The sequence below is a fragment of the Hippopotamus amphibius genome, chromosome 6, assembly GCF_030028045.1.
Source record: "Hippopotamus amphibius kiboko isolate mHipAmp2 chromosome 6, mHipAmp2.hap2, whole genome shotgun sequence".
NCBI lineage: Eukaryota > Metazoa > Chordata > Mammalia > Artiodactyla > Hippopotamidae > Hippopotamus > Hippopotamus amphibius.
The window spans coordinates 116722302-116745764 of NC_080191.1; the positions used below are offsets into that span (position 1 = coordinate 116722302).

The 23463-nt window shown below is 39.2% G+C and overlaps 2 protein-coding genes across 5 annotated transcripts in view; one reads left to right on the plus strand and one right to left on the minus strand.

The window, feature by feature from the left end:
* MSL2 (MSL complex subunit 2) overlaps positions 1 to 23049 on the minus strand; it is a 32371-nt gene extending 9322 nt beyond the window's left edge. Inside the window, exons 1-3 of one of the 4 annotated variants that reach the window (XM_057738044.1) lie at positions 21576 to 21709; positions 2766 to 2911; positions 2316 to 2380 (exon numbers count right to left, since the gene is read on the minus strand). Coding sequence is in view for 1 of the 4 variants with exons in the window: in XM_057738041.1 (XP_057594024.1) it covers positions 21576 to 21717 (142 nt within the window). In the remaining 3 variants the exon portion in view is untranslated. Of the gene's footprint in view, positions 1 to 2315; positions 2381 to 2765; positions 2912 to 21575 lie in introns of all 4 variants that reach the window. The other 3 variants (XM_057738042.1, XM_057738043.1, XM_057738041.1) reach the window with 3 other exon arrangements.
* LOC130855102 (cytochrome c oxidase subunit 7B2, mitochondrial-like) lies at positions 5822 to 6064 on the plus strand. The gene has a single exon (XM_057738046.1). It carries the CDS (start codon positions 5822 to 5824, stop codon positions 6062 to 6064), a length of 243 nt encoding a protein of 80 aa, XP_057594029.1.
* Positions 23050 to 23463: the final 414 nt, after the last annotated feature.

Consider the following 23463-nt stretch of genomic DNA (forward strand, 5'->3'; position numbering starts at 1 on the left):
CATAGTTTCACACTCAAGTACAAAACTATTTGCTCAAAATACACATCTTCAGACCTTAAAGATGTGTAGTTCATGACAAAAAGTTTTCTCACTGCATTGCCTTGAATCTTTAATCTGGAATATATCACAGGAATTATCTTCCTTTACATAATATTAATACAGGTTTTCTTGTGTAACTAAATGAATTTGGTATTATGTGCCCCGTTTAAATAATGCTAAATGATGCGATACTGACCCTAAAAATTCTAAAGACTAAATTTCACTTTTACTCCTCACCTTAATAATAGTTACTAATTCCTTTTTACTCTCCGTCTGCTTAATTTTTCCCATCCCCAAGTCAGCCAATTATAACCAGAGACTAAGATTTAATTTTAGATTACCACAACAGTCATGCTGGGAATTTCTGGGAACACATAACTATTGGCAAGTAATTTACTAAGATATTTAATATCAGATTTTTTTAATGCTCTTAATTTTGTGAAACTTATTATATTAGTTTCACAAAATCAGAAAGTAGTAATAATTAACCTTCATAGACCTACCATCCACATTCAATAATTACCTAAATTATGCCATATCTGCTTGATTTACCCATCTTTTGTTCTTAAGTATTTAAAAGCAAATCTCTGCAAATCTCGCCTCTATATACATCAGTATAAATCACTACAAAGTACATTTTCTTACGTAATTGCAATGCCATTATCACACCTAAAAAAATCAATTATTTAAATAAATTTTACTTGGGTTTAATTTAAGGGGAAAAATTTTATGCCCAAGAAAAGGGCTTTAATTCTGGCATCCAAAAAACACTTCAAAAGTTGTATTTTTCCCAGTAAACATACTTTTTAGCCATAAAACATTCCTTCTATTAAACAGATTTAACATCATTCAAATCACTACTTTACAGTATTAATATACCAAAGGTAGCACTTGGATTGGTTGCCATGCACTGTATCTTTATCCCTGACAAAAATCACTGCCAGCATCAAGAATTACAAAGCAGCCTAAGTTTGAGAGACAGAGACCCAGAGCACCAAAATAAATAAGCAAACTATAACCAGGTCTCAAATCAGCTTGCTCCTTGCTCCATACAAGTGATAGGCACAACTCCCTAGTATAGGCAACAAGGATATGATTAGTCCTGGAGAACTCTAAATACATAACTGATTCCAAGTCTGAACAAAGCCACTGGAAATTCATTCACTTCAGAATACCATTGGTAAAAGTGGACCATACCATAAAGGTTATGCAGCCTACCAAGTAAATTATGTCTTAAGCACTTCTGAAACAAGATCTTTTATTCTCCTTTTAACAGTGATGCTGTTTAACTCCACTAATATTCTGACCAGATGACTGGGGGAAATTAAGTTTTAAAAGGTATGGAGAAAGGACACACACAAAAATAAAACAAATAATGGTTAAAATGCTTAGCAAAACTTGTTAATGACTAAAAAATGATCTTGTGAACACTGGACCTGGCAATAATCATCATCATAAAATAAAACCTGCAATGGCAAAAGCTAAAATAGGTTAAAATCTGACAGGGACAAATTAGATGTGAACAACAAAGAGACTAAAAAATCAATTCCTCATTCTAAAGCTTACATGGAAAAGAAATGAGTCCAGTGAAAATAATTTCAGTAAAATGAAAGCTGAAAAAGATGGAAAATGGTTTAAGGAATTAAACTACCTCTATGGCTTAAATCTTGGCATTTGACAAAGAAAAAAAAAAGCATTATATAATTCTAACTTAAATGCCACAGGCACAAAAATATTTATCAGAATCAAAACATTCTGTATTTACCACCATTCTAGTCCAGAATTCCTTCTCCTAGTAATGATTCTATTACAGCAACAAGGAATGCCTAATCAAAAACCTCAGACTATGCAAATAACTTTGTATAAGGCTTATTTGTTGTTGATGAGATGACACTTGAGGATCAGGGAAAATTAGCCAAGTCTCATATGAACAATATCCTGATGCCACTATTAGAAAGCAAAAAATGCAGAGTGAGGTCACGGTTAATAATTAAAACCATCATACCATTTCTCCAAGAAGCATTCTTAGAAACTAGAGTATTAAACAGTCAAGGAATTCACAAAAAGAAGTAAATCTTATAATACTTAGATATATAGTATATATCAGCAATCCCCAACCTTCTTCCTTTTTGGCACCAGGGACCTGTTTCATGGAAGACAATTTTTCCATGGACTGAGGGGAGGCGGGGGGGGGGGGGGGGGGGGGGAGGGGTCAGGCAGTAACTCGAACTAAGGGGAGCAGCAGATGAAGCTTCCCTCGCTCACTTGTCGCTCACCTCCTATTGTGCGGCCTGGTTGCTAACAAGCAATGCACTGGTACCTGGTATATATGGAGAAGTACCTAGAAAGGGGGAAAAAAATCAGTATAGAACCCCACAACTGTAAAATTAGTGGTATCCTACAAAAGACAGAAAGCAGTTTTCTGCTTTAACGGATAACGCAAGCAACATGAAACAGAAGAGAGATCATAAAAGATATATTTCTACATACTAACTCAATAAAATATGCTTTCCATCACAGCTTAAATTTGTTTCCCAACAAATGGACCCACAACAAAACTGCTTACAAAATTAAAGGCTACCAGATACTTACATTAAAGCTCTAAGGCAAAAGGAGGAAAAGAATAAAAGTGACAAAATTTCACTTGGTAAAATAGAATAATTATATTCATGCGATTTTCTTAAAATCATTACTAAAGAAACTTTTGTAAAAAAAGTAGTACTAACTGGTTATCTTAAAATATTCATAAAAGTAGAATTCTTGGGACTTCCCTGGGTGATGCAGTGGTTAAGACTCTGCACTCCCAATGCAGGGGGCCTGGTTCAATCCCTGGTCAAGGAACTAGATCCCACATACATGCCGCAACAAAGACCTGGAGCAACCGAAAAAAAAAAAATAGTAGAATTCTTAAGAAGTTTTCTAGGTTCACTTACGTTACTGGTTCTAAAGTCGATTTCCTCAGCAATCACTGTTGAATAAGATAATGTACTTTTCATCAGTAATTCCTTTCCAAATGACCTAGATAACTGTATTGACCACCTAAGCACACATAGTCACAGAAAAAGAAACAAATACAGAAAAAGAAGGGGGGCGGGAGCTTTATTAGCAGCAAAAAGCATTTTGTTGTCAGCCAAATCACATTGCTGTGAAACTCTTGAATCCAAGAGAGGACAGTAACTTAAGCAATGACAAAACACCTCCCTGAATGATGACAAGTGGCACACTAGGTCTTGGAAAGGCACTCTCAAATGTTGCAGACATAAAATCTTTAAATATTTTGTTTAGAAATGCTGTCTTGGATTCTTCTGCTACGCAAATCTTTCCTGCACCTTAAGGGTAAGACTTTTTTTTATAGACTCAATCTAACCGAATTTATTGCAAACATACTTCATATGTTCCCCATTTTCCACAGTACAAGCAAAAAGGAAAAAAATCTTTGTCCAGATTTTAAATATTCTCAAGAAAAGTCAATAAAGGGACTTCCCTGGTGGTCCAGTGGTTTAAGACTCGTGCTTCCATTGCAGGAGGCACAGGTTCAATCCCTGGTCCGGGAACTAAGATGCCACATGGCAAGGCAGGAAAAAAAACCCCAAAAAACAAACAATAAAAACGTGTGAGCCTGATCTCTCGGGGCGGGGGGGTGCTGCAGCTTTCATTTACAAAAGGTAATAAAAATGAGACAGCAGAAACACTAGCAATGAATGACTGGCGGGGGGCGGGCGGGGGGGGACGGGACAGGACACCAATTAAAAACCAAGATCTTTGTTCAACATGTTTGAGAAGGTTCCTTTTTGTTCCATTCCAAAACATGTTTTAATAATGAATTTTTTTCTGTATGTTTGGCTCTATACAAATTAATCATTTTCTTTCATTATATTATTACATGACTCTTTCAACATTTACCTATTTCTCATCAACATGAAAAACTGGTAGATGTTAAATCCTTTAAAGTTTACAAATCTGTTACAAATCAAAAGAAGTTTTTAAAGTTCATCAGTGATGTCAATGGGTAAAAAAGATGTGGTACATATATACAATGGAATATTACTCAGCTGTAAAAAGGAATGGAACTGTGACATTTGTAGAGACATGGATGGACCTAGAGACTGCCATACAAGGTGAAGTGAGTCAGAAAGAGAAAAACAAATATCGTATATTAACACATATATGCGGACTATAGAAAAATGGTACAAATCAACCAGTTTGCAAGGCAGAAAAAGAGACACAGATGTAGAGAACAAACATATGGACACCAAGCGGGGAAAACGGGGAGGGTTGGGGGGGAATGAACTGGGAGATTGGGACTGCCATATATACACTACTAATAAGAAAAAATACCAAATTGTACCCTCTAAATATATGCAGTTTATTGTCTGTTAACTGTATCTCAATAAAAGTTCTAAAAAAGAGAAAAATAATAAAGTTCATCAGTGTTGGAAGTCAGGTTCCTATGCACTCAAACTTTTGAGAGAGAGGTCAGTGTGCTGAAAGTTTATCAGATGAGGAAGGAGGGACAGAAGAACAAATTAGGCTGGGATGTATCACAACAAAGGCCTCAGATGACCCCACAGGGAGCTCTGAGGCTGGGATGGCTCTTCAAGGTTGTCCTATGGTGAGACAAGGGAGACAGGTCTTTAATGGACTATTCTTTGAATGCAGATCACTCCAAGAAAGAAGATCTGAGCTTCGGTGAGTGGCTGTCTTCAGCCAACAGGAATTCCCAGGGAGGTCTGACAACCTCAGCAACACTCCCAGTAACTAAGAAAATAAAATAAAGTTCTTCAGTCCTGAAATGGGGATTTAGGTAGTGTATACATGGCATCCACTACAATTAGTAATTTTAACTGTCCAAATCTGATGAATTTTGAGTTTAAAAAGTGTAATAAATAATGATTTAAAAATGACTACCCCTCTATTTCTTACAGATAAATATCTAAGTTCATTCTAGCTCTAAAATTTGATGACCTAATATTTTATAGCAAGATCTTTAGTGCATCAGAAGTCTTGCACTTGAATACTATTAATGGTTGAGGTGATAGGTATTATCAATATATTAGAGTTCTATTTTGTATACTGAAATTTTCTATAAAAGTCTCAAAATAAAATCCAATGAGGGACTTCCCTGGTGGTCCAGTGGTTGAGAATCTGTCCTGCAATACAGGAGATGTTGGTTCGATCCCTGGTCAGGGAATTAAGATCCCACATGCCACAGGGCTACTGAGCCGGTGAGCCACAACTAGAGAGCAGCCCAGGCACTGCAATGAAAGATTCCTCGTGCCGCAACTAAGACCCGATGCAGCCAAAACATAAATAAATGAATACTTATAAATAAATAAAATTGTTTTTAAAAGTTTAAAAATCCAATGAAAGCTTGCATATTTCCACTTCCCGTTATTTTTTTCATAACTTAAAACTTACCAGCTTTACATATTTAAATATTCTCAAGTCTGATCTTTCTTCTTTTCAAAACCCTTCATAAAAGTACAACTAAAAACTGTCCAAAGTGTTGTTTGGCCTGAGGCCACCTAGTGCTGGAGACCACAGGCTCTTTGGTGGAGCTAATGGCGGACTCTGGGAGGGCTCAAGCCAATAAGCACATCCCAAAACCCCTGCTGCCAGTGCCCCTGCCTCCTTGGCGAGCCACAGCTGCCCCCCACCTCAGCAGGCAACCCTCCAACACCAGCAGTGCCTAAAGACTCAACTGGATACCAATAAGCATCACTGGGTTTCTTTGCAAGGAAGCAGCAGCTTCAATCAACTGCAGTTCTGTCATACCTTCATAATGTTTCCCTTGGTCAGAAATGCACTAAGTAGTCTTAGGATTCAAAGCATTCAGCAAATTAGGGCAAGGCAGAGCCACTCAAAACACTCACTTGATTTTCATGACAAGTATGGTGATATTCTACTAGCCAGCGGAACTGCTTTCTGTCTTGTTGCATGGGTGTTTACAGCCACACAGATTGGAATAAAATGGAACCTGTCCCCTGTTCGCAGAGTCACCCCAAAAGAGTGGAATGATGAGTAACCATAATACAGAATTGTTTCAAAAGCAACTTGTCATTTAAGTACTCTGCTGCTCATTAAAATATAGCATAATTGAAGAAATAAAATGCATTTGAAAACATTAAAAAAACAAAACTGTCCAAAGAAAACAAAACACACCTTCAAGCAGCCTTTAAAAGCCAAAGTCTTTGGGTCTTTGGATTTGGGATGCATTCATTCATTCATTCATTCATTTAGCTGAACTGGGTCTTAGCTGCTGCCTGTAGGATTTTTTTTTTTTAGTTGCAGCATGTAGGGTCCAGTTCCCTGACAAGGGATCAAACCTGGGCCCCCTGCACTGGGAGTATGAGTCTTAACTGCTGGACCCCAGGGAAGTCCCTAAAACCCAAAGTCTTTGGAATGACATACATGGCCTTTCAGAATCTAGCCCCCGCCCACCCTCTCCCCCAAATTTTGTACCTTTAAGCTTTCTGCACAAACTCCATGCTCCATTCTCATCTGGCCATTCCAAAACAAGCAATGCTTGCTTACTGATTCCTGTGATCTGCTCTTCCTAGAATGAGGACATTCCTTCCTTGCATGGTAAACTATTTACTCTTCAAGAATTGATTCAAATATGACTGCCAAGAGGAAGCCTTCCTTAATTCCTAGCCCTCAGTTTACACAAAAAGCACTTTGCACATTATACTGCCACCATTCACTGGGTCTCACTTACTCAAGGCCAGAAACTTATTTATCTCTGTATCTTTAAACCAGCGTTGGCACACAAGCCAGAACGTAATAAATGTACAATGAACGAATCATAAAAAGCATACTAGAGTTGGGAGTGACCTTGTAAATAAACTTGTTCCATGGCCTCATTTTAACCAAGATGGATTTTCACAAGATTACATAGCTAGTTACTAGCAATGAGAAATAGAGTCTTAGTCTATTGATTCCCAACCTAATATTCTTTATATGTAACCAGCAGCATCCCTACTTCTGCTATTAGGTCCATGGCATCCACTGAGACAATTTTCGCTTCTTTTCACTTACCAAAAAAAAGGATTACTGAAATTGGGCCGTAACAGAATCAACAATTAACCACAAGATATAAAACATTTTGAGGGAAGGAGATATAGCAACAGGTACTGGCAGTAACAAACAGTGAGTGGGGCAGGAAGAGTGAAACCAAGGGGAGAATGGATGACCAATAATAGTTTTGTGAGGGTCAGGAAATCTTTACTGCATAGAAACTGGAGCTACAAGAGTCCTGCCTGCATTCTCTACACATCGAGCTCAATTTTTAAAGATAATCTTAAATGTTTTAAGTGAACATACATGCTATAAAGCATTGTACTAAAGACAGCCCAACAAAAAAAACCCCTGTCTACATATCAGTCTGTGAATTTACAGCATGAGAAATCTTAACTAAAGACTGTGTATATATAATAAATGTCATATATATAATGTGAAGCATAAAGTAAGTAAATATGTACATACTAAGCACACATGACTAGCATGAGCTGGTTTTTGTAAGTGATGTCACTGTAGAAAGCATGATTATTCATCTATACAACTGAGACTAGTAGCAGCATTAAAATGATGCTGATCAACCCCTATACACATATATATATATATATATATATATATATATATATATCTCCACTCAGCCTAGATTCAATCTCCAAGAGCAATATGAAGGCATAAACACTGGGAGAATATACCTCTCCTACTGATGTCAAGTCTGACATAGGGCCTGAACAATAATCCTTCCGATTATAATCCAATCAACTGATCTAAATATCCCCATCCTCCAACTTTTCAAAATGAAGAATTGTTTAGGCTATCTTCATTTAAGAAAATATTCCTCTTTCCTCAATCACTTCAGCAATTAACTTCTGAGGCCCAGCTATACGCCAAGCACTGTGCATTTAACAAAGGATACTTGGACCTTTTTTACACCACTGAATTACAGCACCAAAATTATACCCCAAAATTAAAGATGTATAAAGTATGTTTTGTAACAACATTAAGAGACCTGCTAGACACACAAACACATGGGAATAATAATCTGGATTCAGCTAAGAACAAAAATGACAATACCAAAAAAGATTCTATGTATCACTTAGCAAATGGGCATAGGTGAATTAACTGTTTCAGACAACTGAAGCTGTTCTTTTTAAAGCTTGTTTTTAGTCTTGGAAAATGTGCCCAATATATTTTTTAGCAGACACACTGTGAAATCTAAACCTCTTAAAAATCTTCTCATTAGGCAAAATTCATGAGTATGAATGCTACTCTAAAGAAAAAGCTCAAATCAAAGAGAAGTGAAATGAGAGAACCCTCTTAAGAAGGCAACAGCATTTTCCTCTTTGCAGAGCTTCCTAACCCACGTCCGTTTTCTTCTTTAAATTTCTGATTGAGCGGCACTTAGAATATGTTCCTTTAAATTCTCACACAAGTTTATTTCAGCAATAAACCAAAAGGCAAATACAGGCCTCAAAAAAATCAACAGGCTCAAACAACAAATTAAAGTTTGAAGGAAATTATTAGTTCTCTAACTAAATATTCAAGCAGCTATGCCCTAAACCACCATTAGCACCGATCATCTGGATTCCACAAACCTGTAAACTTTTCTTTAAAGTATCAAGCACAAATAAGTTCACAGGATGACAGAAAAATGTGCATTTTAATTTAAAATAAGAGAATGTTATGATAGATATTCACTGGTCACTAAAAATGGTGACAAAGAGAGAGGTATTTTGACCTCTTGACCAAGTAATTATTTTAAAGTTCATTACAGGACTTCCTAGGTGGCGCAGAGGTTAAGAATCCGCCTGCCAATGCAGGGGACACGGGTTCGAGCCCTGGTCCAGGAAGATCCCACATGCCACGGAGCAACTACGCCCGTGCGCCACAACTATTGAGCCTGTGCTTTAGAGTCCGTGAGCCACAACTATTGAGCCCATGTGCTGCAACTACTGAAGCCCACGTGCCTAGAGCCTGTGCTCCGCAACAAGAGAAGCCACGGCAATGAGGAGCCCACGCATCACAACAAAGAGTAACCCCCACTTACCACAACTAAAGAAAGCCTGCACACAGCAAAAAAGACCCAACACAGCCAATAAAATAAATAAATAAATAAATTTATTTCTTAAAAATAAAGTTCATCTCATCAGGGGTCCTCAACCCCCGGGCCATGAACCATCCCCCGCCCCTGGTCAGTGGAAAAACTGTCTCCCATGAAACCAGTCCCTAGTGCCAAAAAGGTTGGGGACCACTTTAAATAACTAAGCACTGCTATACTGAGAGACCAGTGATAGCTAAACATGTATACCAAGAGAGTGGGCAGTGAAAAAAAAGACACAAAATCTGTGTTTCCAGTTTAGGAAAAGGATTACAACCAGTCTGCTGAGAAATGAAAAATGAAAATCGACTGCTAAATACTGCAGTTTTAAAAATATGAATGTTACTCAAGCCAAGCTGTTTACTGAATATCTGAATGGTTAAATTTCAGAGTCTCTTTAACTTTTATGTCTTTGGTCAACCTAAAACTATAAAAAAATATTTCCTGATACTCTTGGTGATGTCAGTAGTTTATACAAGGTAAGTAAGCTTCACCAGTCAAATACTATTATAAACTAAAAAACCAAACATTCACCATACATTATTAAATGCATGATATATAAACCGCAACACACTCATAAACTCAAGTCATGCCTCATTTCACATTCTAGTAAGAATTAAAAGAGAATGCCAGACATCATTTATCTTAATAATTATGTAGGGGAGACTTTTATAGAGTGTTTTGTGGTTACAGAGCACTTTTGTAATATTCTGTTATTTTCATTATTTTAGCAAAGCCACGGACGGTCTCTCATTAAATTACTACCAGTAAGATAAAACAGGCTAGTCAATACGGCACAATTAAGTTGATTCACAGCTGAACAACCAAACATTAATTGAATAAATCAAAATAAAGCTAGATCCAAATTTCCCAAACTGGTGTTCCATTGTATCAGAATGCATTAACAGTTTTGCTTTGATACCTTCCTGGAGAGTCATCCCAAAATTTACATGAGTGTCTTAAAACTGAAAACTACCACTGTTAAGAAACTTGCTTTAACACAGCATTACTTAAATTTATTGGCACATATATATACTTTTTCAGTACACCTGAAAACCTCACATAGGGAGCATCCAAAGAGAGCATTACTCTCACCCAGGGATTAGTGTTAGAATCACCTAGACAACCTACTCCAGATGGACTTAATGTCTAGAGATACTGCCCAGGAATGTATATTTTTAAAAAGCTTCCCAACAAATTCTAATCCACAACCCGGGATTAAAGATACTTTAACCTTTTTTGCCTTGATGCCATCTTTCACAGTAACAAGAACTGGAACATCTTTCTAATCAGTTAGGTAAGAAACTTGATTTTATGAAAAGAAGTCTTTAAAATCAATGTATTATCAAAGATTATACTATAAAGTGCATTTTAATAAAACATACAATGACAAATTTTGACTTCTCACTAACAAGGCATACATCTTGCTTTATTTAATTATGTAATAAAATGCATTCTGGCAATATATTTTTAAATGACATATCTTGTTTGTAAACTCATGAATGTTAAAAACTGGCTAAAAGTGAATATATTATGCAAGGACAAAACTGTAAATGTGACTTGGTATTTGGAATTCTTATATCTTATACTAAAAAAAAAAATTTTTTTAAGTGTTTTGTTACCAAATGATAAACTAAGGGTGGCTTTAGATTGGTATTTGCAAACACTTCAAATAACACACAGCAAGTGTAGTTAGTATTTGTATTTGTAGTTAGTAATCTCTAAAAACAGAAGGCCATACTGTATATTATTATATATTCTCTTGCTAACACTGCTTTTTGGATAATTACCTACACCTTGTTGATACAGAGAATATTAACAGAACATAGATAATTTACAGAGAGGAGAATAATAATCAGGAACCAGATATTTAGAATCATTAGTGTTTTTATGTTCCTCGTTACCTAGTATTTCAACAGCAACTTAAGTTTTTTAATGTTTCTTATCCCTAACTAATGGCCATTGAATGGATATATGAAGAACTGAGAAAACTAAAACAATATAACTATGAGTTAACAAGATACATGACTAAGTATTGAAGCAATTTAAAACCCTCATGGCAGATAGAAGGATTTGGCAGAATTATCAACTGGTATGGCAACCAATCTGGTCCAGTATTCATCTGACATCTCGAATTGCCTCATTTTAAAGGAAGAAAAATTGTTAAATTTTTTTTTTTTTATAACGGAAATCTTTTACTACGTGAACACAATGGAATACCTTGAACCCAATTCACTAACACCGACTTGGGGAAGTTGTTTTTCAAGTCTACAGTGGTGAGCTCTAGTGATCTGTTCATAACCCTATCCAGCTCAATGTTTTAAAATCAAAACCCAAGACGAAAACATTGAACACATCTTTCAATGTTCCCACAGCTTTCAGGAACAAACTAAGTTCTTTAGCTGTTATAGCACTGTCCAGTAGAACGTTTTTATGCAATGATGGAAATGTTTTATATCTGCAATAAGATAGCTATTACCCACACTTGGCTAATGGGCACTGTACTTAAAACTGTCACAGCAGCCACTGGCTGCTGTATAGAACAGCGTAGGCTTAGAATATAATCTCATTCTGCTTTCAAACAAAATGGAATAAGTAGGCTTACTCTCCCAACTGAAACAAAAACTGGACAAAACGATGGTTTTCAGATATACTGAGCAACAGGCACCACAGAACAGCAGTCCCTGAATGGAGGAACAAACAAGCTAACCCCTACAACCGCCCCAGCTTATGGTCTGGAGATAATTTTCAGGCCACAGCACAAGGAAGGAGAACCAAGAGAAAGCCCAGTGGTCTCCCTGAGTTGAGAAGACAGTGCTGGGAGGCCAAGGCAGCTGGACTTCTCAGGGCAGAGTACTAGAGATGACAGAGCTGCACAGAGGAAGAACACCATATTTATACATGGTCCCTTTCAAATCTTCAGCTGAGTACTGAATGATCAGCACATGTGTAGGAGGAAATTACCCCAGGATGGAGAAAGAACCCCCAGAAAGGAACAGAAAGAACCACCCCTATAACTCAGAGGCAGCAGAACAGTTCCTATCCCCACCATCTAGTGTGAGAAACCTCATAACTCACAAGGCATCAGATAAACTAGTCAAAAGGTTCTTGCCTCAAGCGGCACAGAAAAATTAGCCCCTGAAGGTTGCTCTGGTTCCACCTAAAAAAACCTTAAAAACAAGCCTCGAAAGGATCAAGGATCAAACCATCTGCCCGTAACTTAGCCTCATCCCAAGCACAAAGCTCAAGAATATTTATAGTACAAAAATACCCACCCACAAGGTAAAATTTTACCAACAAGGTACAATTCGCAATATCTAGCACCCAATCAAAATTAACTAGGTATGCAAAAATGCAGGAAAATATGACCCATGCAGAGCAGAAAAACCAAAGAGCAGCAAAACTTCTACAGGATTAGGGCTGAACGTTAAAAATTAACTATATTATATAACTATTACATTATATATTTTAACTATATTCCATATGTTCAGAATTGTTTCATGCACCTAAAAACAGAACTTCAATATACATGAAGCAAAAAAGTGATAGAAACTCCAAAGAGAAACTGATAAATCCATAATTACAGTTAGAGGTTTCAACATCTTTCAAAAATTGACAAAATAGAAAATCAGTAATGACAGAGATCTAAATAACACCATCAACCAACCTATGAAAATGTTTTACTTGACCAGAAACACTGTGAACCAATAACTATTCTGTTAAACAAGATAAAACAATGCTGATTCTTATCCAGGTAAGGTTTCAGAAAATAATTCAAGATCCCAACAACATTAGAATTCTATAGTTCAAAACAGATAGGGCTATTTTGCAGAGTAAAATTTAACTCCCTACCCCAAAGGTATTCAGGGAAAGGCCTGGAAGAACTCTGAAGAATATTACAGAAAGGACTATTTAATGTGAAAAAATGGCTGTATGATTTATGGTCCTTTCTGTCTAAAGCTTTATAAATTCTCATCATGAAAAATAATCTAGTAATATCTTCCTTGTAAAACCTATGTAAAAATTGAGCTGGCAACCTCAGTGACACCATAGAAGGATCCTTCAGACAACTCACAGCTTCTGGTGAATAGCATATGCCAATCATAGCCTATGTCATATCTTGAATAAATTCACTCACAAACTGGACAACCAACTGATTAACTGTATGTAGAAGAGATTCAGAAATCCATCACAAGGATACCTGAATTGGAATGCTACCTTCTAATCCTAGAATCCCATATTATATACAGCCAGAGTCCCAAACTCCAGAACAACAGGCAGAGAGTCAAACTTCAAGGGAATGGCACTTAGCAGTATTGGAAGGAGGTCAAAAGCTACACACCAGACCACCCAACCTTCACTTTTAGGTACGCCTTTTTTTTTTTTTTTTTTTTGCCATGTGACATTCAAGATCTTAGTTCTCCAACCAGGGATCAAACCCACACCCCCTGCAATGGAAACACAAAGTCTTAACTACTGGACCACCAGGTAAGTCCCTAGGTAAGCCTTTAATTGCTGCATAAAGAATTTTAACACTACTCAACTTTGCCAGAAAACCTAAATTATTTCCAAATTTGAGGGCAGACAACATTTTAAGTGCACATTTTCTGTGGATTATAACAATAAAAATGCACAAATGCTAACTGACTGACAAACTAAAGTCAACACACACAAAATACACTGGCTATAAAGCTATGCTAAAAACAGCTTGAGAAAACCAGATATTCACTCCACAAAGATTCAAGATTTCTGAGCAGAAAAACAATGAATGAGAATAATTCTGTTACAATATTATGGCATCAGAACAAGGAAAAGATGAGGAAAAGGGCCAAACATACAGTAATTAAGGTGAAAAAAAATTATCTGAATTAATTTCCTGAGATGGGAACAACAAAGAGAAATCTTTAGAAGAGAAAAGACAAAAGAAACTAAATGGATAAGAAAAAAAGTCAAAGATGATGGATACAGAGAAAAGTATAAATTAAAACAAAGATTCTGAAATATAATCTTTTAAAATAAAAGATAAAATTTGGGATTTCCTGGTGGTGCAGAGGTTAAGAATCCACCTGCCAATGCAGGGGGCACGGGTTCGAGCCCTGGTCCAGGAAGATCCCACATGCCACGGAGCAACTAAACCTGTACTCTATAGAGACCGTGAGCCTGTGCTCTAGAGCCCAAGAGCCACAACTACTGAAGCCCACGCACCTAGAGCCCGTGCTCCACAACAAAGAGTAGGCCCTGCTCACCACAACTAGAGAAAGCCTGCCCACAGCAATGAAGACCCAATGCAGAAATAAACAAACAAATAAACAAAATTTTTTTAAAAAAAGAAAATTTAATCAGAATTCACAAAAACAAATTAAATCACACATTAATATAGCCAGGTGGACTGTGAGGGAAGTGTCAACTGAGAGAAGCTAATATAATAAGGCATTAACCAATTAATGATGGTATGCTATCAATGCAATGAAAGCAAGGAGTGCAAAGACAGGAGGAGAACTGAATGTTTGAATTAATTTGAGAGAATGAAAACCACAACCCCAAGACTCAAAAGACAAACTGTTTGTTTTACTATATCAAACAGTATGTAAGATGACTTTAAAATCAAGGTTTCCAGGAAAGGGAACAAAATTAAAGTTTTTAGATTTTAGCCTTTCCTAAACATATTTCCAATATTTCCTCACTAATCCCAACTCCCAGGCACCACCAAATTATTAAACACTGTCTCATCCTTCTCTTCATTCTCCTCAGGCCCACAGTAGATCCCGTCTAATTCCTATCTTAACTGAAACCTCTCCCAAGCAACTGATAAGCCAAGTTTTATCAATACATTTCAGTACTTTTTACCAAGTATATACCATATGAAGGAACTATACTAAACATGTTTATAAATTTATCATTTAATCTATTCACAGTGAAATATGCCTAACCAAAGATAAAGTATAATAAGGTATACATCAAAGAATTAAAATGTTATGACAACCATAAAGAGGACAAAATTTTCCCTTTCCATTATCTTATGTTGTTCCCTTTTCACTCCCACCACTATCCAGGCCTTTATAATATGGATATATCTGTTATCCTTCCTAACTGGGTTTCACTATACTCCAATAACCAACCCTATATTCTATTGCCAAACTAATCTTTTCTAAAACAAAGTTTCAATCACATCACCCTCTTACTTAACATATTTCTCAAAAAACAACAGGGATTTGCAAATTCCCGTACCTATATCAAGATGAGGGAAGGCATAAAATACAGATTACAAGGCCCTGCCCACAGAGATTTCAATTTGATTGGTCTGATGTGATCATTGGGAATCTGAATTTTAACAATCCCTTTAGGTGAGTTTGATTCAGATGGCCTACAGGGCACACTGAAAACAAACAGGTCTTACAAGGTGTCAGATTCCTTAGCCTGGCATCAAGGTGCCCCACACAAAAAGCCCGAGTTACCACTATTAAGACATGGATGGGCTCTCCTACAAGGACTCTTCATTAGAGATAAACTTGATTTTCTGTAGCCTAAACAAGCCAAATGTTCTCTCACTCAAAACTTGCTGAAAATGCTCACGTTTCACCATTCCTCTTGGCCCAGCTCAAGCACCATACTTCCTAGATCTCACTAGACTGAGTTTCTGCTACCTAATTCTACAGTACCAAATTGTATGCCCTGAATCATTATTTAAACTGGTAACTTTTCAGTTGATTTTATCATATGACAAAGGACTGTGGATCAGAGCTCTTTTCTTCTCTCAGCATCCAGAACAATGCATATAGAGTCCTTTCCCTAAGGCAATTTCACTGCACATAAACATAAGAAAATAGGAACTAATACTTTAGAACTAATTTTAGAATACTAGAAGGGGAAATTGTAAAAAGGAGATTTTTTTCTTAGGAAAAGAAACTAACAGTAATATAAATATATCTGAAGTAAGAGTATCTGCCAACACATAGTACTAAATACTGTTCTTCCTTACCAGCCTACTAGATAAATGTTCCCTAAAGAATTCTTCACAGATAAGAGAGAACAGTAAACCTAAGTCCCAAGAAAAAAACTGATAAACCAAACTCTGCTTTAACCCCAATCAGGGTTGCCCAAACTTTGACCCAAACAGCTATTCAAAAACAAGTTACCTGGGGGGAAAAACTCACCTAGTGTTAATTCCTGAAATTTTTACACGTGTGACAAAGTTAACTTATGAGTATTCTACCAATATTACGATGCCTGAGATCTGGTATAATGTAAGTGTCTCTAACACACAACATATGGGTAGGGGCCGTGTCTTAATTCATCTTTTCATTCCAGCACTGAGAACATCGCAGGTGATAAGAAAGATTTTATGAGCGAAATAAAACTTTCAAGATAAAAAAAAATGATAGTGATTCTCCAAAGATGATATACAAACAGCCAAGAAGCATATGCAAAGATCACCAACATCACTAATCATAAGAGAAATGAAAATCAAAACCACAACGAGATATCAAATCTCACACCTGTTAGGATGGCTACAATCAAAAATAAACACACACACACACAAACATGAAACACAAGTGTTGGCAAAGATATGGAGAAACTAACTGGAAATCTTGTTCTGCTGGTAGGACTGCAAAATGACACAGCCACTATGGAAGACAGTATGGAGTTCCTCAAAAAATAGAAATACCACACAAATACTGGCAATCCTACTTCTGGGTATATATTCAAAAGAATTAAAAGCAGGGTTTCAAGAAGTGTTTACACACTCATGTTCTTAACACTATTCACGATAGCCAAGAGGTGGAAGCAACTCCAATGTCCAACGCTGGATGAATGAATAAACTAAGCACAGTGTAAAACACAATAGAATATTATTCAGCCTTGAAAAGGAAAGAAATCCTGTCACACGCAATAACATGGATGAACCTTGAAAACATTATGCTAAGTGAAATAAACCAGTCAACAAAAAGACAAATACTGTATGATTCTACTTATAGGAGCAATCTAAAGTAGCCAAATTCAGACAGACAGAAAGAATGACTGTTACAAGGGGTTGGGGGGAAGGAAGAAAATGGTATTTGCTTCTTAGGTATAGAGTTTCAGCTATGAAAAATCAAAAAGTTCTGGAAACCTGTTTCACAACAATGTAAATATACTCAACACTACTGAACTGTAACTTAAAAAATGGTTAAGATGGTAAATTTTACATTATGTGCTTCCTACAACAAAAAAAATTTAATTACACTAAGTACAAGAAAAAAACCTTAAGTATCAAATGAACTCACACTTGAGAAAAATATAAATATAAAATAATGCTTATGTACGATTATACAAATGGCCTTTTAACTTAGTCTCTGTCTAAAAGATATGTAGTTTAAAATAAGTCACTCCAAGATATACGTTCAAATTTCATTTAAGAAGATTCTTTCTGCTCAGTCAAAAACAAAGTATTTCTGCTAAAAGAATTCAGAATTCCAGAACTGGAAGAGAATCTTGAGATCATCTACTTAATTAATTCCAATGTGGGCCCACAAACAATGCCAAAATGAGAAAAATAAGGGAAATGAAAGTAGTCTTTCGTAAAGCTAAATCTATTTAATTTTAAAGCATATACTGTATTTTGAGAGCATATCTTTCCTACTTTGAACCTTGCTCTTTTTAACGGTAACCTCATCCATTCAACAATACTTGTTCAGTTAACTGTTAGGTGCAGGGCCACAATGGTGAACAAAACCAACAAGACTCTCACCCTCAGGGAACCACCTACCTTGCAGTGGAATGTGAGAGTAGCAGTAGTAGGAAAAGATAATAGGGTTTGGTTTTTAAAGTCCTTAACATCCAAAACAAAAATTTGGTCAGCCTAGGTCAGTGGGAAACACTATTCTCCAGCCCCTTCCTATTTTATAAATGAGAACCTGGATATTTCAAAGTTCCACAGCTATTCAGTAAAAGCCAAAATCACTTCGTTTCTAGAATTTAAAACATCAGGGAAATATTCATGTCCCTGAGTAGAGATCTGACCATGATTAATTTACAGGACTCCAAATATCTGAGACAGTAATATTTTTCCACTTAACATGTCCTTCCAGTTCTAACAGTATTTGATTCTACACATCAAACTTGTTATATCATTTGAGAACTTAAAAGCTTAATAAAAAACTTAAAATCCCTAGGGCAGAATTTATCAAGTCTCATGCCATCAAAAGAAAACTCATTTTACATACTTCATGATAAACGATAAAGGAAGTCCAACATCTAGAACAAGGAGAAAGAACTGACACAAAAATAGTACCCACAGTAATACTGTCTTGGTCACTGTTTCTGTGGTCTAGAAAGTACAGTAACTCTCTGGAGCATTGCTATCCCAATTCACCAGAAATCAGAAAGTTTAAATATACAAAGCAACTGAAAAACAAACAGTGATAACCAGCTAATTAACATTTCAAAGAACAATGATAGCAAAACCTGTAGTTCCAGTGAATAATCTAGGTTTGACAATATTTGACCTTACAGTTCAATCTCCTCTCACTTTCTCTACCTCTACCCTTTCTCTACCTCTACCCAAGGGTGGGATACTAAGCCAGACACCAAGTCCACAGACTTGTTCCCATGGGTTCAAAAGGTTTTTCCCAACTTAAAATTAAACTCACATATAACACAAATTTGCAGAGACAAACTTAAAGAAGGTATAATTATCCCCTTTTGTAGATAAAAGAAATTTAGGCCAAAAGTTAAAGTAACTAAGTAGAAAAGTTAAGATTTGTACCTAAATGCAAAGTTCATAGACCCTTTTTTCCCCTCCCTCACCTCCTCTCTTTCTTCCTCTGAGTCTGTCATAAACACCTACATGCAAGTCACTGGATAGGACAGGATGAGGCAGAAGGAACACAGAAATGTACAAAAAATAGTATTTTCCCTAAAATAAGATAATTTGATATAAAAATTATACTTAAAGAGTTAAAAGCACCTATGACATAACCAGTGGAGGGAGGGAGTTGATGAGTTAGACCATACAGGAAAGGAATATATTTTAGGCAGAAGGAACTTCAGAGAGCAAAAGTAGGAAAAAGAGGAGGAAGACACAAGGCATGTATGTTTGAGAAGACAAAAATATCAAACTGGGTGAAGCTGAGAAATTATGTAAGAGGGAAGCTGAATACGAAGCTGAAAAGCTAGCACTGGCTCAGACATTGGAGGACCTTTGAAACAAACTCCCTATTTACAGCACCAAAAGAAAATTAAACTTAACTTTTCCATATCTATTATCCTAATGACATAAGACTGCACATGCCGTATTAACTGGAATGAGTTTATGCTTTTCAGCTAGGAAAAAAGAGTCCAGGACAGTATCTGACACAAGGATGAAAAATGTTGGATCTGAATTCACATAAATGGTTTTGGGGGCTTTTTTCTCATCTCCTGATAACCACAGACTCACGTCCAAAGAGATTAGGGGAAAAAATAACCCACATCCACACTGCTGAAATTTTATGCCAGTACTCAAATTATAAGGGAGAAGTAGAACCCACAGATCTTTTCCATAGGATGGTGGGGAAGGGAAACTTAAACAAGAAGGAATAATTACAAAGCCCCAATGTCAGAAAAATTCCTCTTTAGTTGTCAAGACTGGATTTTAAAAAAGTTACAGTTGGACTTTCTAATGTAGCTTTACCTTTAATACCAGTTTTTAAAATCCAGATTAGACTCTGGGAAAGTGTTCAATTAGACCACAACTGTCCTGAAGCTATTGATAAAAACTTAAAATTCCAAGAATCTACACTATTCAAAACTACCATTTCCCTCTTAAAGATCTAAGTCCCATCCACCTTGTAAAAAGAAGACCTAGCAGATCTTCAAGTGTTACCTGGATAATGATACCACTATTGCAGCTCTAGCAGCCCAGACGGGCTGGCCTATGCCCTTTACATCACCACAGCAGCAATTCTCCCACCAAAAGAAAGGTCTGTGTTGAAAGAAGTTGAATCAGCCCTATCTCCTCATTCCGCAAACTATCAAAAGCTGTAAAGACATTTAAAAAGTACTACATTAAAAAAAAAAAAAGTGAGAGTAGAGTGGAGTGGGGGGAGTATGCTGAAACCAAGCAAATTCTTATACTACATTTGTAAAATATAAGCGGAAAAGAAACTCTGAATGTAGCCCAAAGCTCTCACTTTACACATTAAGAAACTGAGGCCCAGGGCAGTTAAGTGATTTGCCCAGTGCAACTGCTTCTCTATAAAGGTGTTAAGTGTCCGTTACCAGTCAGAATAGCACTTAATTCTAACATAGTTACTTAAATGTTCATGAGATTAAGTACCTGGTGTGCCCAAAAAACAAAAACAAAAACCACACTTCACCTTTCTGCACCCCCCTCAAGGCTTTGCCCCAGAGCTACACAGAAAATGCTGAATGAATCTCAAATGAATACTACTCTTCCCTTCAGCCACTACAGTAGCAAAATTTCTATTTAAGTGAAAGCCTGAAATGCCTGAATTTCTCAAATTCTGACTAATCAACTAAGTGGATCAACAAAATCTCAAAAGTTTTGGCGAAATAAGTATATGGAGTATTACCGCTTTGTTTTGGTTTTGCCAGTTGCCCTTTCCTTTATAGCGACGTTTTCAGTTTAGGTCTTTTGAAAAATAATTACATGTATACAGTTATTCACTTAGATAATAATCACAGATTATCATTTTTGAGACACGGATTTACTTGACAATTTAGCATATCTTCATCTCTCAAAAATAACTTGAAAATATCCTGCCCAGCACAAACTAATATTTCTTGAACAGAAACACCTAAAACAACCCTCTACCAGGCCACAGCACAGTAAAACCACAAAGAAACGTAATCCTGTAGAAATCCCACGAGCTAAAATGCAGTTAGCACCATCACTCTGCCCTGGCTCACTGGTTACGGTCAAACTGTCAAAGCATTATAAGAACCTGGGGGAACAAGTTCCGCACCGAGTTCACCGACTATACCACCGCCCACACATAAAACGTTTGGGAAAAGGCACACAGGTCACATGTACATGTTTTAATCAGGTTAACCACGTTTAACCGAGTGTTAAATCAGCTCTGGTATCAAAAGTTAAAAAAAAAAAAAAAGGCAGCAACATGCATTTATATTTCACCTCAAAAAGAAACCACCACCAGAAATGGTACAGAATTGACTCAAGGCGAATTAAACAGTTGTGAACATTGAGGCCGCTGTGCAGAGTGGTTTGGAAGGGTTGTCTTTCTGATATGCTGGGCAAAAGTCCCCTGGCGACTTTCAAAACTAAAGACCGCATACTATCGCACAAATAACAAAAGCTTAATACACACTACCCCGCCGTCAAACCACTCCTGTTACCATCGCCCAGAGAGTTGTTTGGGCTTTTTTAAAAAAAAAAAAAAAAAAAAAAAAAAATTTTAAAAGGGAACAATAAAAAGCGTCTCACCGCAAACGCAGCACGAAAGGGACTGTCGGAAGTAAGGCAAGAGCCTGTTAATCTCTGTAAACGCCTTGGGGTCTCCGGGGTCGTAGTTGAGCACTAGGCGGCTCGCGGAAATGTAGAGAGCAGTAGCATTCACGGGGTTCATTGCAGACACTCTGACACCGTTGGCTCCCGGTTGAAGAGAAATTCCGGATCCAACTTTGTAAGCAGCCAGGGAACAATGGCGAATTTGCAACAATTCGGAGGAAATCGGAGCAGAACCACTGGCCAAAGTAGGAACCCAAATCCGTACAAGTTTGTGGAGCTAAAGCAATCCTCCCACACATGGGGCCTTGGCGCCCCTCCTCCGTCCCTGAGACTTGCAGACCAAGAAAAAAAGGAAAAAGAGCGAGCGAGAAACCAGCGTTCGAGTTCGTCCCGGGCGGCCGCGGGGCGCAGAACGCGGCGACTTCGGCGCTCAGTCTAGCCCCGCGGCTCGGCGGGCGGCCTGCGCTCGAGCTGCATCTCGGGACGCGGAGGCACCTCCTGTGGTCGAGCTGGGCGGGCGTGGGAGCAGGCCCCGGCCCGGTCCGAGGGGCGGGCACGCTTCTCACGGGCTGCAGGGCCCTTACTCCATCACAGCGCCCGGCGCGGAGGCAGCGGCGACGGCAAGGACTGCGGCGCGGGCGTCGGCTTCCTCGATCTAGTGCACCGAGCCGCGGCGGCGGCGAACGTGGCTGCTGCGGCTGGCGGAGGCCGCCGCCGCTCTCTCCATATCGGACGCGGGGCCCGGACTGCGCCTAGCTCTCTGCTCCGGCGGTTGCAGCCCGGCTGTTCCCTGAGGTGGCGAAGCGGGCAGGAGAGGCCCCCGCCCGAGAGGGGAGGGCCGGGGAGGAAGTGCGCGGGCCGGCGGCGGCGGCGGCGGCGGCGGCGGCGGGAGGGGGCGGGGAGCAGGCCCGGCCGGGCCGCGGCGGCGCCCCTCGCTCCTCAGTCGCTCACTCCGAGGTCACCAGGCGCAAGCACCGCCCCCTCACTGCCCGGCCATCTTCTCCGCGCCGCACACACGGACGCCTCCTCCGCCAAGCACCACGGCCGCCGCCGCCGCCCACGGCGCCCGCCCGGCCGCGGCTGAGGCTGAGGCGAGCGCTCACACCGCCAGGCCCCGCCGCCGCCCAGCGCACACAGCAAGGCCCCGCCGCAGGCCCCTCCCCCCGTGCCTCGCCGCCCTCACCCCGACTCCACGCGCCACTCTAGCTCGGTAGGGCCCGGGCTGCTGCGGCCTTAATGGATCCCGCGGGCTGTGCGGCGCCTCAGGCCCTGCCGGCGACGACGACCGTTACCCCAACGGGCAAAGCCACTGTCATCCCCGAGACTCCCCCGCCGCCGTCGTCGCTAGCCCTCGCACGCATGCGCAGACCACACTCTCACCCCTCCCCCCGCCCTTTCCTTTCCCTTCGCTTCCCTTTTCCCCTGCTTCTCCTCTAAGAGCCCCCTCCACGCCCTCCCTGAGCTACCGGCTCGCTCGGCGCATGCGCACTCCACTACCCAGCTCCACCGCCTTTCGCCCTTACGCGTGCGCTTTGACCGCCCACCCAGAACACCGGATAAACACATCAGCCCGCTCACGCCAGCCCCTCCCCGCTGCCAACCCACCCTGAGCTCACTGCGCATGCCTGGCTCTCCACTTACGGCTCTCTGTACGGAGCATGCTCCCCGCGAGCCTCTTGCTCTCTCCGCCCCTCCCCCATGCGCTCTGAAATTCCCTTAGGCGTGTGGGCTGTGGTGAAACATTCGTTAGTTGACCCATCTGTTCCCAGTGGGGGCTGTAGGCTTCCCGCAGTACACTGCTTCGTCGGTGTCCGCCAACGCGGAGGCCCGGCTAGGTCGCGCCATGTGGCGCTCCGCCTTGGCC

Excerpts from the sequence above, each read along its gene's own strand:
- LOC130855102 (XM_057738046.1), top strand. The coding sequence starts at position 5,822 with ATGTTTCCCTTGGTCAGAAATGCACTAAGTAGTCTTAGGATTCAAAGC.